At 42.7% G+C, this 14,204-nt stretch overlaps 1 protein-coding gene across 3 annotated transcripts in view; it reads left to right on the top strand.

Moving 5' to 3' along the window:
- Positions 1-726: 726 nt before the first annotated feature.
- The window catches only part of LOC141162007 (uromodulin-like), a 35,510-nt gene continuing 22,032 nt past the window's right edge, over positions 727-14,204 (top strand). For 2 of the 3 annotated variants that reach the window (XM_073647617.1, XM_073647616.1), the window contains exons 1-4: positions 727-875; positions 996-1,090; positions 5,883-5,936; positions 6,790-6,986. In XM_073647617.1, coding sequence (XP_073503718.1) covers positions 1,015-1,090; positions 5,883-5,936; positions 6,790-6,986 — 327 coding nt within the window. In that variant the 5' untranslated portion in view covers positions 727-875; positions 996-1,014. The remainder of the gene's footprint in view (positions 876-995; positions 1,091-5,882; positions 5,937-6,789; positions 6,987-14,204) is intronic. The other variant, XM_073647618.1, reaches the window with a different exon arrangement.

The following is a 14,204-nucleotide window of genomic DNA, read 5'->3' as shown; positions in this document are numbered from 1 at the left end:
TGTAATGCCACAACCACCATGGCTGTGGCATTACAATGAGTGCCAGGCAATCCCTGCATGTTGATTGGCGCTCTAAAGAGCACCAAACATGCAGGGAGGGGACCCGAGCTCCCGCCGAGCAACCCCGGAAATACACGGCGAGCGCCAATCATCTTGAGCAGTGAGATGCTCGGGCGAACACCAAGCAGTAGCGAGCATGCTCGGTCTTCACTAGTGCCTACATGTAAAATCTATAATAATTTTTCATTCCAAGGGGAGGATAGTAATTTTAATTTTAGACTTGACCTTGTAGTTTCTGTTATGTGATGTGAACACCCAATCATATTGAAAAACCCTTGACTAAGATTCATATAGTCTTCATTGGCGTCATACCTCACATACACACAGCTGCTTTTGATGGCAATCTCATTTTATGCCTATAGACTTCTTGCATCAAAACTGCCTCAAGTGTAATATTCTCTCCAGTAAATCTTTATAACTATACAGCAATCAAACAATCAAGAAGAAGATTGTCCTCATGACATGAACTGATTTATAGACGGGCTGATGCTACAGTACTTGGAAATAATCTTGAAGATTATGTCCTTTCTGTTCAGATTACTCTGCCCTAAAAGTTAAATATTCGCCACTTTAATCAATTCGGGTGACAAATATAGCTTGAATTGCTTCCATTGGGTCATGATCTCTATTTTATTCCGTTGTTTTCTTTTTACTTTTTTATTTTTTTGCTTTGGGATTATGTCCCTCCTTAGCATAGGTTCATGGCAATAGGCACATGGCAGTAAAAAAGTTAATATCATTTTCTCAGTATAAAGGGTAGCTCGCAAACCGATGCAAGTCAGTCCTGCAGAGACTTTCTTGTGCCAACACATCAAGTAAGCAGATCAATATAATATGGTTATAATATGTTACAGGTTTCCAAAAGGACTTTGTATAAGGATTCTTGTGTCTTTTTCCATTTAATTTATTCTTTTATGCTTCTTTTTTTTTCACAGAATTACACAAGACTTCTGAATGATGTATCCTGCTGTGCTGACATTGGTGGTTCTCTTGAGCACAAGCTTAGCCGCTGCGTTAAACATTGATGGTGGTAAGATATTTTTCCTATGAATTTATATTTTTAAATTTTGTCATCTATCAGTATTGCAGTGATTTTTTTTTGTACATTAGAATTTAGATTTGTATGTGTTTCCCCATTGAAATCACTAGAGAAAATGTTGTGTTGTCCAAGGTTTGGGGACACCACAAAAAAGTCTATCTATACATATGACTGTCCTTTTTTAGTTTATTTATAGGTTTTGTTGTTGTTCTTGTACCAACAGGACATTTTATGAATAAGGTTTAATATATTATTTGTGAATGAACCTATAAGCAAATAAAATAAATAAATACAAATTTTACCCATGAATTCATGGTGAAAGATCAATCAAGAGGGTGAAAGATGCATATTTCTCTGATTAGATATATTACAAATTTGCTTCTTTTTAGATGTATTTTTTATTTATGAAATAAAATGTAAAATGATGGTTATTTTTTATATGTGATAGTCTTCTACTGGACTTTTGGTCCCCTATTGTAATAAGGATCCAATATGGTGTCAGAGACTGAGCATCTCGTACACCGGTGGGCTAATGTGTCACAGTATATCAGTGTGGTCTCTTGGTTTGGTTTTGATCTGTACCCATGTTGAAGGTCTGATATGTGTTGTCCACAGTTTGACGGGAAGAATAACACCACATGCTGTGCTATTCTTTCCGTGAAATCTAATGGGATTGCCAATATCGGTGAGCATAGCCTCATTTTGTAAACACTTAGAACTGATTGTTTCCTTGGAGTGCTTGGTTAGATATTCTTGTCACTAGGGGTACTTGCTTTAGAAAGGTTGAGAAACAGTACACTTGACCAGATACAACCATACAGGTTTCACCTTTGTGGAGATATCATGCTACCTGGGCTGCGGCTTCGGGAACGAAGACTCCTCATTGATATAAAATTAAGATTTTTTATTACACCAACGCATTTTTTTTTTACCCTAAAAAAGCATCAGACCAGAGCCGACACGCATTAGTTTAAGAAAAACCTTAATGTTATACCATCGAGGATTCTTCATTCCCGCAAGCTTAGGTACCATGATATATCCACAAAGGTAGTTGCTATCTAGAATTTTTTTTCCGCCAGCTACAAGGCTCTAGCGGCGGATTCTAAGGCTTTTATAGGTGTTGTGTCACCCTCTCATTTATTTTGGGGTACTGCCCTATTGTGCACTTCTGTCCCATCTAGACCTCTGTACAGTGCTCTCATTCACTGATAACTAATATCTTGAATTGTTGAACTAAAAAACTGGAAATATAAAAAAAATAGTTTTCATATGGTGATTAAAGTTTATAAATATTTTTTTATTTGCCATGATGTTCAATCATTTTTTAAAGGGCTTTTTTATTTTGTTACTTTGTAACATGTTTTTTTTTTTATAGTGCATTTGATGTCCTATGGGGATTTATAAAAATAGCAAAAAAAAAGTTTCAGAAACTAAAACACATTGTATGTGATGAGTTTTACATTTCCTTGTACACTTCGTTAAATTTTTGAAACATCAGCAGTTGGCAAAGTTGATGGACAATGCGGACGATAAATTTCGTTACAGGGTTGGAACTAATTTTCATTCTTGAAATGTGCAGTGACTGGTATTTGTACATTATTAGAATTCTTACAGTAAATGAAATTGGCAAATAATGGAAAAATTTTAAAGCATAGCCCAAAGTTATTCACCTGAGATGTCATTTGTGACTACAGCTCACACCAGATACCTGCTACGCTTCCTCACCACTTACAGTACCATACTTGATCAACCAAAATCAATTCTTCTTCTCTAATAGGGTCAAATCAAAGATACCATTAATTAAAAGCATACATTTTGTGGGGCCACTTTCCCACCAATCCTTGGATGATTCCACATTAGTTGTCCACTGTGCAGTACACAGCCCCCTATTACTGGCCAGAGGGGGCTTCATAATAAAAAAATGATAGTTACCTGTAGGACCAGTGCCACTGCTCATCTCTTAGCCCTGTGGTCCCCACCGGTGCCTGATATAAACATTAACCCCTTCACAACGAGGCCAATTTCCATTTTCATTTTTTCCTCCCATAACTTTTTTATTTTTCTGTCCACATGGTCGCATGAGGGCTTGTATTTGTGGGAAGAGTTGTACTTTTGAATCACACCATTAATTTCACCACATAGTGTAATGGAAAACGAGAAAAAAAATTACAAAAAAACGCAATTCTGACATTGTTTTATTGGGAATCGTTTTACATAGTGCATTTTGTGGTAAAAAAGACCCCGCAATATGACTCTCCTCATCAGTACGATTTTGGCAATACCCAAACATGTACAGTATTTTTTATTATTTCAGTGGTGAAAAAAAAAATCTGAAGTTTAAAAAAAAAAACTTTTTTGGTTAGGTAACCATTTTCTGAGACACGTAATATTTTTATTTTTTGGTTGATGGAGCTGTTTGATGGCTTATTTTTTGCGGGGTGAGATGATGTTTTTATTGATACAATTTTGGATATATATGACATTTTGATTACTTGTTACAGCATTTTTTGGTAGAATTGCAGTGACCAAAAAAATTAAATTTTGGCGTTTTTGAATTTTTTTTCGTTTACAGTGTTTACTGATCGAGTTAATTATGTTTATATTTTGATAGGACTTTTCTGAATGCGCGGATGCCACATTTGTGTATTTTTATTATTATTATTATTATTACTATTATTATTATTATTATTTTTATTTGTAATGGGTGAAGGAGATTTGAATTTGTTTTATTTTTTTTCAGATTTTTCAAAACACTTTTTTTTACTTTTCACTATGTTTATTAGTCCCCTTAGGGGACTTGCAGCTGCGATCTTCTGATGGCTTGTGCTATATACAGCAATGCCATAGCATTGCTGCATATAGTATAAACCACGGTCTCCTTTGAAGCCCGGCCACAGACGGGGATTGAAGAGAGCTCTGTAATGACAGGTATGGAGGCCTTCAATAGACCATCTGCTGTCATACCAACCCATCGACGACCTGTGATCACGTCACAGGCGCACCAAAGGGTGCATGGAATGACGCATCCTCATGTTGACATGTCTTTTATGCCACTGTCAGAGTTTGACAGCGGCGTTTAACAGGTTAACAACTTTGGGGGCGCTCTGCGCCACCCACAATTGTTAGAGGCAGGTCCTGGCTGTAACACACAGCCATTACCTGTTGAGTATAGGCACCCCATAAGCCCACTCCATACACCTGCCTCCGACTTGTGCTGTATAAAGAAATTTATTAGGGGTTTATTTAGGTATATGGGAAATTAGGAAAGATAGTTGTTAGCTATAGGATAATCTCAATGTGTGGCACGATCTGTATACCATTACATAGTACTTTATATCTTCAATTACAGTGTATGGGAGGTAAGAAATGAGCTGAGGGCATAGCAGGAATCTAGTGCTGGAGTACCAGAGATGACCCAGCCCTGGTATAAAGTTCAGAGCCATTATTTGACTAGTACTCCAGGAATAAAGCAATTACAGAATTCACAGCAGAGTTCTTACCCATGTTTTCCATTTTCCTAAATGGCAGCTTTACCTAGTTGAGTAGTCATACTGTATATTCTTGACCTCATATCGCTGCTTAACTAGGCAGAATTGCTGTTCTGGGCTCTTGGAAAGTTAAACAATTGAGCCCTAGCTGATATTACAAAGCTTTGCCATTAATAGATAACCAGCTTAGAGGGAATCTGTCATCAGGTTTTTGCAATGTAATTTGAAGACAACAGGAGATAGAGGCTGAAACACTGAATTCAGTGATGTGTCATTTATTAAGCTGTGTGCTAATGTTTACAATTAAGTTTTTATCACTAGGACATTATCATTGCCAGGTCTGATGCTCACGAGACTGCTAGTCCAACCATGCCCCCTCCTGTGATAAGCAGCTCACTGTCAATACACAATGTACTTAAAGTCAGGGCAGGAGGGGTTAGCTTTCTGAGCTCTGCTTCATGCTTCATCTAAGAACTCTGATTGTGCTTGAACGGGTAAACTAAGTGATCCTTCATTGGAATCAGGGTCTCTTTTCCTACATTATGCTGCTCTCAGTTGAGGTAGCAAAAACGTGGTGACAGTTTCCCTTTGAGGTCATGTTCACACGTTCAGTATTTGATCAGTATTTTACCTCAGTAAGTGTAAGCCAAAACCAGGAGTGGGTAAAAATCACAGAAGTGTTGTCGTGTTTCTATTATACTTTTCCTCTTATTGTTCCACTCCTGGTTTTGGCTTAGAAATACTGATGTAGATTACTGACCAAATACTGAACGTGTGAACGTGACCTATGCTCTTGAAATGTTATTTTTGTGATTAATGCTACATTTAAAGGGAATCTGTCAGCAGGTTTTTGCTATGTAATCTAAGGACAGCATGAGGTAGGGGTTAAAACACTGAACTCAGCAAAGTGTTACGTGTCTGGCTGTGTGCTCTTGTTTAGTTAAACTGAAGGTTTTATTACCTGGTGATTATCATTGTCTGGGCTACATCAGCTACAGCAGCGAGTGCATGCTAGTCCAACTCCGCCCCCTTCTGTGATAAGCAGCTCACTGTCTATAGACGTTGTTGTATTGCTAAATCTAAAAACTCTGATTATGTCAGAAGGGCGGCACCCAGTAAAGTAAGTGATACATCGTTAGATTAAGGGTCTCTTTGCCTATATCAGGCTGTTCTCAGATGAGGTAGCAAAAAGCTGCTGACAGATTCTGTTTAATCCAATTCCTGGGTATAAATCGTATTCTACAATAAATGATAAAGCTGCTAAGTAATAAAATAAATGTCCTCTTTCTATACAGTGCGTGAAGAACATATCCTGCCATATGAAGTTAGGTCTCTCTGTGCGGATACCGGTACGGGAACCTATTATAACATTAATAATATAATGTGAATGTAATGTGTTCAGCATACTGTGTGTAATAAGTGCAGATTAGTGTTCATGCCCCTGATTATTTCCCAGCTCTAGACCAGTTCATTCTGTGTGTTATGGAGCTGTAATATGGTAGTAATAGTATTCTGTAAGGTTCCCATATGTCCTTGTGATGTTTCGATACGGCACCATATACCGTATGATGTTCTACACATGTGCATTTTCACCATTGCAAAAAACAAAGTCGCATTGAAGTAGACAGATTTAAAAAATTTCTGTATTGTATCATTTTACCTTCTTCAACTATATACTAGCATAGAGGACTGATAAAGCAGGAAATTTTTCATGACCTTATACGAAACATATACGCTACCTGTATTGAGTACTATATAGAACTCATACATAAGATCATAGCACTACTGTATGCCGTAATGGAAATATATAATTCATTTATTGTATGATATAGAATTTGACAAGTACAATATTTACATTTACATACAGTGACAATTGGTATCAATTTTCCACGTGGTTGAGTACATCAAGCCATAGGATGTTACGCATGGGTTGGCATGAATATGCATGAATTATGCTGTTTTTTCCCCAGAAATGAACCAAAATATACAGAAACTTTAATTATTTTACATACCATTTACCACTAATATTCACTTAGAGCTAACAATGTGTCCAATGTGTTTCCTAAATTGTGAGTCATTGATAATACATCATTTCTAAATCCCTTAAAGTCGGATTACTATTCAAACCATGACTATAAGCAAAATAGAGAAATGTACAGTTTAGAAAAAGTAAAGTACTATACACTTTTTTTTTTCTTTCAGATGGTTTCTGCTCAAACCTTGTGTGCGCAAATGATAGCATTTCTGTAACTCTCAATGTGGCCAAATTAAAAGAGAAGGACATTGACATTCCAAACATCCATCTTTTAGACAGAAGGTGCACTGGATTTAAATATGATGATGTAAAAATGGACGTCAAATGGTCTCTTGGTCAACATATATGTGGAACTGTCTTCACTGTAAGTATATCCCTGTCCATGAGTACCTTGTGTAAAACTAGCAGTATTAAAAAAGCACTCCTCCTCCTCCTCCCATCAAAGTTTTTATCCTCTTAATATATTTCAGTCATCATATTATATTACACTGTGTACTTAAAATTGCTCATTTTGCCTTGCTACCCAGCTAATCCTACTCTTTTCTTTGATCTATGTAGACACAGGAAGTCTCTTGCCCCTGCAAAAATCATTCCCATTTTCACCTCCAGACCCAGCTGCTCCCTCCTCCCCCCCGCCAGGGACTTTTGCAGTGATGACTCCTGCAGGGAAAATTGACCTCCTGTTTTTATATAGAGCAATGTCATAAACCTAATGGAAAAGAGCAGAATTAGCTGGGTAGAAAGGCAAAATGAGCAATTGTAAGTACACAGTGCTGTATAACATGATGACTGCAATAAATTAAGAGGCTAGACATTTTGATGGAAGTGATTCTTTAAGAAGCCATTTCCCATGCAGCAGCTTCCATTGAAAAACATGTCAACAGTTGTGCATGGCTTTAAGGTCCTGTTTTCTTATATTGTATAGTTCAATAGTTATTTATAAAAAAAATACTATAGTCCATCATGTTCAATCTTTACTTGGCTTATTTGGCCCTAACCCCTACAGGACATTTCCACCTAAACCCATTCCCTGCCCTATTTTTCCACAACTATTTTCAAGCTCACCAAACCTTCCTGAAGCGCTGTTTTACACAAAATTTTAGCAATGCCTGGGACATTTTATAACTATTTCTGGAATCCAAGAGATTTCACCTTTTCTTGGAGCCTCTTGGATGTTTCAAGCAATTTGGTAAGTATGTCCCAACTTTATTTTAATTCAAAGATGGGTAAAACAAAATTCCCTCATAATTGTAGCCAGCAGCTTTCAGATAGCATAATTTATCATTATATGGGCTCGTGCAAATGATGATATTATCAGTCCAAGCGCGATGCAACAAAACAATTGATCACACTCAGACCAATGTTATTCTTTGAAAAAAAACAGAAAATTTGAGGTTTAAAATGGTATACATGCAGCACATAAATGCATGTTTCACAATGGCCATAAATCAGAAAAACCTACAAGAAGCAAAATGAAAATAAACCCTGCTGTAAATAAATAAAAAGCAAGTGCATTTAAATAAATGTAGCTAAGCCAATCCTTTTGGGCCTGTAGCAGTGTCTGTTTGTCAATGGAGTAGCCCATCTGAACCAAGCTACACCACCTGTGTATCAAATAACAATTTTTTACTGCATCTGACGTGCCCCTAGGGCCGTGGGGTACTCGGCAGCCTTCTCGTAGATGGCTGGTGGTGTTTTGGGGGAAATCACGGTGGCTGGCCCAGTCCGTGACCCAGGGCGGTCAACAAAAGTGGGGAATGAAAATATATTTATAGGGGATTTAGAATAGTTCATGACGCCACCTGTGGATTCTGGTAAAGGGGTTACCAGCGCTGCGACTGTCCACTGAGGCTGATGTTTAGGGGCAGCTTTGATGGGACGGCTCCCCACAGGCGGAGCAGGCCTCAGGGCAATGAAGAAGTGTAGAAAGAGGACGGTCGATGTGTCGCGGAGGAAATAACAGACAGAGGCAGTGGTTGAAGTCATCCGAGTCTTTACTCGCGGCGAGCTGCGGCCGCCAGGGAGGGGCTCAACACTTTCCCTGGTTGTTCAGGAGCACCTGTCAGGACCCCGCTCTAGTGTGTTCCTCTCTTGATCAACTTCTCCCGCCTTGAGTCCCCCACTAAGTCCCGTACGGGTACTGCGATGTCCCTATGGGTAACATGGAGTTCCCGTACCGACTTGGTGCCCTTTTTGGTGACTTGTGGTGGGGTGATGGCGATTGCACCTGGCAAGTACAGAAGCCTCCAGTTTTCTGACAGAGATTTGAAGTGAAGAGTCAGATGAGGGACCGGTTGCCCCTCTTGTGGCCGGGTCCCTCTGGATAAACTCAGATTAGGGTGTACATGTGGCGACTCCGCTCCGTCCGTATCCCCCTGGGATCCACAAAAGCCTCCATTTTTTCCGACAGAGAACTGAAGTGCAAAGTCAGATCGGGGACCGGTTTCCCCTCTTGGGGCTGGGTCCCTCTGGCTAGGCCAGATTAGGGTATACAGGTTGAGACTCTGCTCCGTCCGTATCCCCCTGGGATCCTTTCACCTGTGGAGCCTAACTCCTCTGCTCTTCTCCTGGGCCTTCTTTCTTGGGACCCTGACCGAGACAGAGCAGCCAATAACTCTGCCCCACTCCTCATCTCGAGGCCGTCCTTACCTTGGGAAAGGAGATACCACACCTCCAAGTGAGGTGCAGTACCCCTGTGGCGACTGAACCCTCAGGGGCGCCACACATCTAGCCCAGTAAATCCTTTTGGGCCTGTAGCAGTGTCTGTTAGTCATTGGAGTAGCCCATCTGAACAAAGCTACACCACCTGTGTATCAAATAACAATTTTTTACTGCATCTAGCCCAGTGAATCCTTTTGGGCCTGTAGCAGTGTCTGTTAGTCATTGGAGTAGCCCATCTGAACCAAGCTACACCACCTGTGTATCAACAATTTTTTACTGCATCTAGCACAGTAAATCCTTTTGGACATAGTAGCAGTGTCTCGTAGTCAGCGGAGTAGCCCACTTGTGAAGCAAGCTACACCCCCTGTGTATCTAATAAAATTGTTTTACTGCATCTAACCCAGCCAATCCTTTTGGGCTAGTACCACAGTTTGGCCACTCAGCTCTGCTCATTTCCATCCATCGTTTTTTGTGCAAACAACTACAGAGTTGCCAATTAGTTAACCACCAAAATGAGTGGCAAAAGGCCTGCTGCTGGTGGAAAGGGGAATAGGCGTGTTGGAAAGGGAAAAAAAGGTTGTGTCCGTGGGGTAGGTGTTAAAGCAACAGTAACATCTGCAGAAGAAAGACCATCTTCCAGCCAAACTAAGATGTCTACTTCTTTTTGTGGACAATGTGATACGATCCCTTTCTTACGGACACGCCCATCGCTACAAATTCCAGATGAGGCACAAAAACAGCAGGTGCTTCAACGGATATCAAGTGCTCCTTCAAGTGGGCTCTCCTCCACCTCAACTTCAACATCACAAATACTCCAGTCCTCAGAGGTGTCACCCCAATCGCACTTGCTTCCTCACAGCTCCCAAGTCTACAGCTGCCCATCTGAGTATGGGGTAACACAGATGGTTGAGTTTGCAGAGCTGTTTGCTCATACTATAGCCTGGGAATCAGAGGTCTGCTCCAGAGCTTCTGTGAATCCAGACGAGGAAATGATCTGCACTGATGCCCAGAATGTTTATGAGTCGGATCCAGGCCCGGATGTAGAAGGTTATGAGCATAATGTAGACCCTCATTCGCAAACTGTAACTCCTGTTGGTGGAGACAATGAGGAAGACAATGATGAGACTCAGATACCTGATTGGAGCGACAACTTGACTTTTCGGTCAGGGCAGGAAGAGGTTGGCTCTGAGGACGACGGGTGTGAGAACACACGGGGTGATGTTGACGAGGTTAGAGATCCCACTTACTGTCAACCCACAGTCAGCCAGTCGATGAGGTCAGCAGAGGAGGTGGAGGAGGATGCTTTTGATGTCGAGGTTAGGTTGCGCCTCCCTGGACAGAGACGGAGTACTGGAAGCACGTCAACAACTGCATCCTCAACCACAGCTCTGCCTCTGACCACAAGTCGTGGTGGCTCTTCAGGTCGCATGGGCTCTAAGCCTTGTATAGCCTGGGCATTTTTTCAGATCGATAAGGATGACCCAACTCATGTTATCTGTAACATTTGTCACCAAAAGCTAAGTTGAGGCCAAAAAATCCATAGTTTGAGTACTTCATGCATGAACCGTCACATGGATATGAAGCATAAGTTGCAGTGGGAAGCTCACTGTGCTACAATGCAGCCTAACGGGCTGGGCCAACCACCGTCTGCCCCATCTTGTGCATCCGCGGCCTCTTCATCTGACCTGCCACCTCTTTACCCGCAACAGCCAGTGTGATTGGCAGGTCATCAGTTCATTTGGAAATGGAAACACCAGCTGGTGTTGAGCGCTCTCCGACATTGAGAGCTCCACCTTTGGATCAAGGCAACCTAACATGTCTGCCTGCATCTTCCTCACAGACCGGCAGTTTGCCGGGGACATCCTACTCAACCCCGTCTAATCACAACAGCCAGCCCTCGGTCCCTCAGATGTGGACAAGTAAAAGACCATTTCCTCCTAGCCATGACAAAGCTAAGAGGTTGAATTTCACCATCTGCAAGCTCTTGGCTACAGAAATGCTGCCTTTCCGGCCTGGTGGACACAGAGGATTTTGGAGACCTTATGTCCGTCGCAGTGCCCCAGTACCAGATGCCCAGTCGGCACTACTTCTCGTGCCTGTGCTCCACCAGCATGTCACACACAACATCACCGCTTCTTTGAGAAACTCTGTGTGTGACAGGGTGCATTTCACCACAGACACTTGGATGAGTAGGCATGGACAGGGGCGTTACATGTCGCTGACTGGGCACTGGATTGCTATGGTGACAGCAGGACAAGGGGCTGCTGTCCAAGTTTTGCCGTCTCCACGAGTTGTGCGTCAATCCTCTTTATCTAGGTGTTCCTCCACTGCTTCTGCCTCCTCAACCTCTTCTCGGTCCTCCACCTGCACCCAAAGCCTGTCTGGTAATGCATCCAGCGTTCTAACTGCGCAGAAGGAATCCTGCACACCTCCTTACTATGCTGGCAGCAGGGCTCAACGGCATCAGGAGGTGTTTACTTTGAAATGTCTGGGAAATGTGAGTCACACAGCTGAGGAGTTGTGGTCAGCTCTGGAGACCGAGTTTCATGAATGGTTGGCTCCACTGGACCTGCAGCCAGGGAAGGCCGTGTGCGACAATGTTGCAAACCTTGGTGCGGCCCTTTTCCGGGGCAATGTCACACACGTGCCTTGTATGGCTCACGTGTTGAACCTGGTTGTCCAGCTATTTTTAGCCCACTATCCCTGACTAGATGGTCTTCTGCAGAGGGCACGGTCGCTGTGTGCTCACTTCCGCCGTTCGCATCCCACAGCTCAACGACTTACATCTCTACAGAAGTCGTTGGGCCTGCCAGTTCACTGGCTGAAATCCGATGTGCTGACATGGTGGAATTCAACTCTGCACATGTTGCAGCGACTGTGGCAGCACCGACGAGCCCTGGTGCAATACGTTCTGACGTATAGCCTGGGCCAACGAGATCCAGAGGTGGGGCAAATCACGCTGCAGGAGTGGTCTCAGATCAGGGACCTATGCACCCTTCCGCACAGTTTTGAAATGGCGACGAAGATGTTTAGTGCTGACGATGCCATTATCAGCATGACTATTCCGGTGATTTACATGCTGGAGCACACGTTAAACTAAATTCGGAGTCAGGTGGTGGGACAAGAGGAGGGGGAGGAAGTTGAGGAGGAGTCATATGCAGAATTGATAACATCTCCAAGGTCCAGACGGTCGGCAGCAGCAAGGCGGCTGGCATGGGAGGGTGGGGGAGAGGGATTAACCAGGGTGCATGGTAGCAGCCAAACTGTTGAGGAATGTGCAGGAGCCGAGGAAGAAGTGGAGGACGAACTGGCAATGGACATGGAAGACTCATCAGATGAAGGAGACCTTGATCACATTTCTGCTGTGCGAGGTTGGGGGGAGAGGGCAGAGGAAGGAAGCATGATTATTACCTCACCACCAACACAACAAGGACTTGGTTCTCCTGGATGCGCAAAACACATGAGTGACTTCTTGCTGCACTACCTGCAACATGACCCTCGGATTGTCAGAATTCGAAGTAATCCCGACTACTGGGTTACCACACTGTTAGATCCCCGGTACAAAAGTAAATTTGCCTAAATAATTCCTGCCATAGAAAGGGATTCACGCATGCAGGAGTATCAGCAGAGGCTGTTACAGAATCTTACATCTGCTTTTCCGCAAAATACCAGTGGTGCACGTAGTGAATCTCACAGTTCTAACTTGCCAACCGTGGGACTGTCAAGTCTTCATCACTCAAACCGTAACAGTAACACCGTATCTGCTGGTAACAGCAATTTTGTGGAATCGTTTCACCAATTTTTTAGACTATCCTTTGCAAGGCCACAGGAGACAAGAAGTCTGACACATAGTCAACTACTAGAGAGGATGGTACAGGAGTATCTCCAAGTGAACATCGAAGCCATGACTGTGTCACTGGACCCTTGCTCATTTTGGGCTTCCAATCTAGATAAATGGCCTGAGCTCGCCACTCACGCCTTGGAGATCTTGTCGTGCCCTGCAGCCAGCATTCTCTCTGAACGTGTGTTCAGCGCTGCTGGTGGTGTGCTGACAGATAAGCGCACGCGGCTGTCCACTGACAATGTAGACAGACTCACATTCATAAAGATCAACAAATCATGGATCCGCAAGGACTTTTCTACCCCTGTGTCATCCTGGGGAGACTAAAAGCTTGAGGATTTGGGAAAATCACCTCACTAAGCATTTTAAGCAACTCTGGGGCAATTGATGCCTCTTAAGTGGTGTCTGTGCCACAATTTTTGGAAAAAATGGAGACTCTTTTTGGAGTTCCCTTGCTGTGTTTTACGTGACATTGGCATCGTCATTTCCAGGTGGGTCGGGTCCCCCCCCCCCCCTTTTAACCGTAAGAAACTACATACACTATGGCTTGGGGTAACAGAGATGGTTGAGTCTGAAGAGCTGTTTACTCATACTATAGCCTGGGAATCAGAGGTCTGCTCCAAAGCTTCAGTGTCTGCTAGTCAGCGTAGTAGCCCTGCTGTGAAGCAAGCTACACCGCATGTGTATCTAATAACAATTTTTTACTGCATCTAACCCAGCCAATCATTTTGGGCTAGTAGCAGTGTCTCATAGTCAGCGGAGTAGCCCATCTGAAGCAAGCTACACCGCCTTTATATCTAATAACAATTTTTAACAGCATCTAGCCCAGGCAATACTTTGGGCCTAGTAGCAGTGTCTGCTAGTCAGCGGAGTAGCCCAGCTGTTTTGCAAGCTACACCGCCTGTAGATCCAGTTACAAATTTTTAACTGCATCTAGCCCAGGCAATACTTTGGGCCAAGTAGCAGTGTCTGCTAGTCAGCGGAGTAGCCCAGCTGTTAAGCAAGCTACACCACCTGTGCTTTGGACACTTAATTTTTTCAAAGGAAACGCTTCGGGCCCCTGGGACACTCAGTCAAGAG

Source organism: Phyllobates terribilis, unplaced genomic scaffold (genome assembly GCF_046119375.1).
Source record: "Phyllobates terribilis strain yellow unplaced genomic scaffold, ASM4611937v1 Scaffold_9__5_contigs__length_417890890, whole genome shotgun sequence".
NCBI lineage: Eukaryota > Metazoa > Chordata > Amphibia > Anura > Dendrobatidae > Phyllobates > Phyllobates terribilis.
This window is presented reverse-complemented; position numbering and strand designations above follow the sequence as displayed.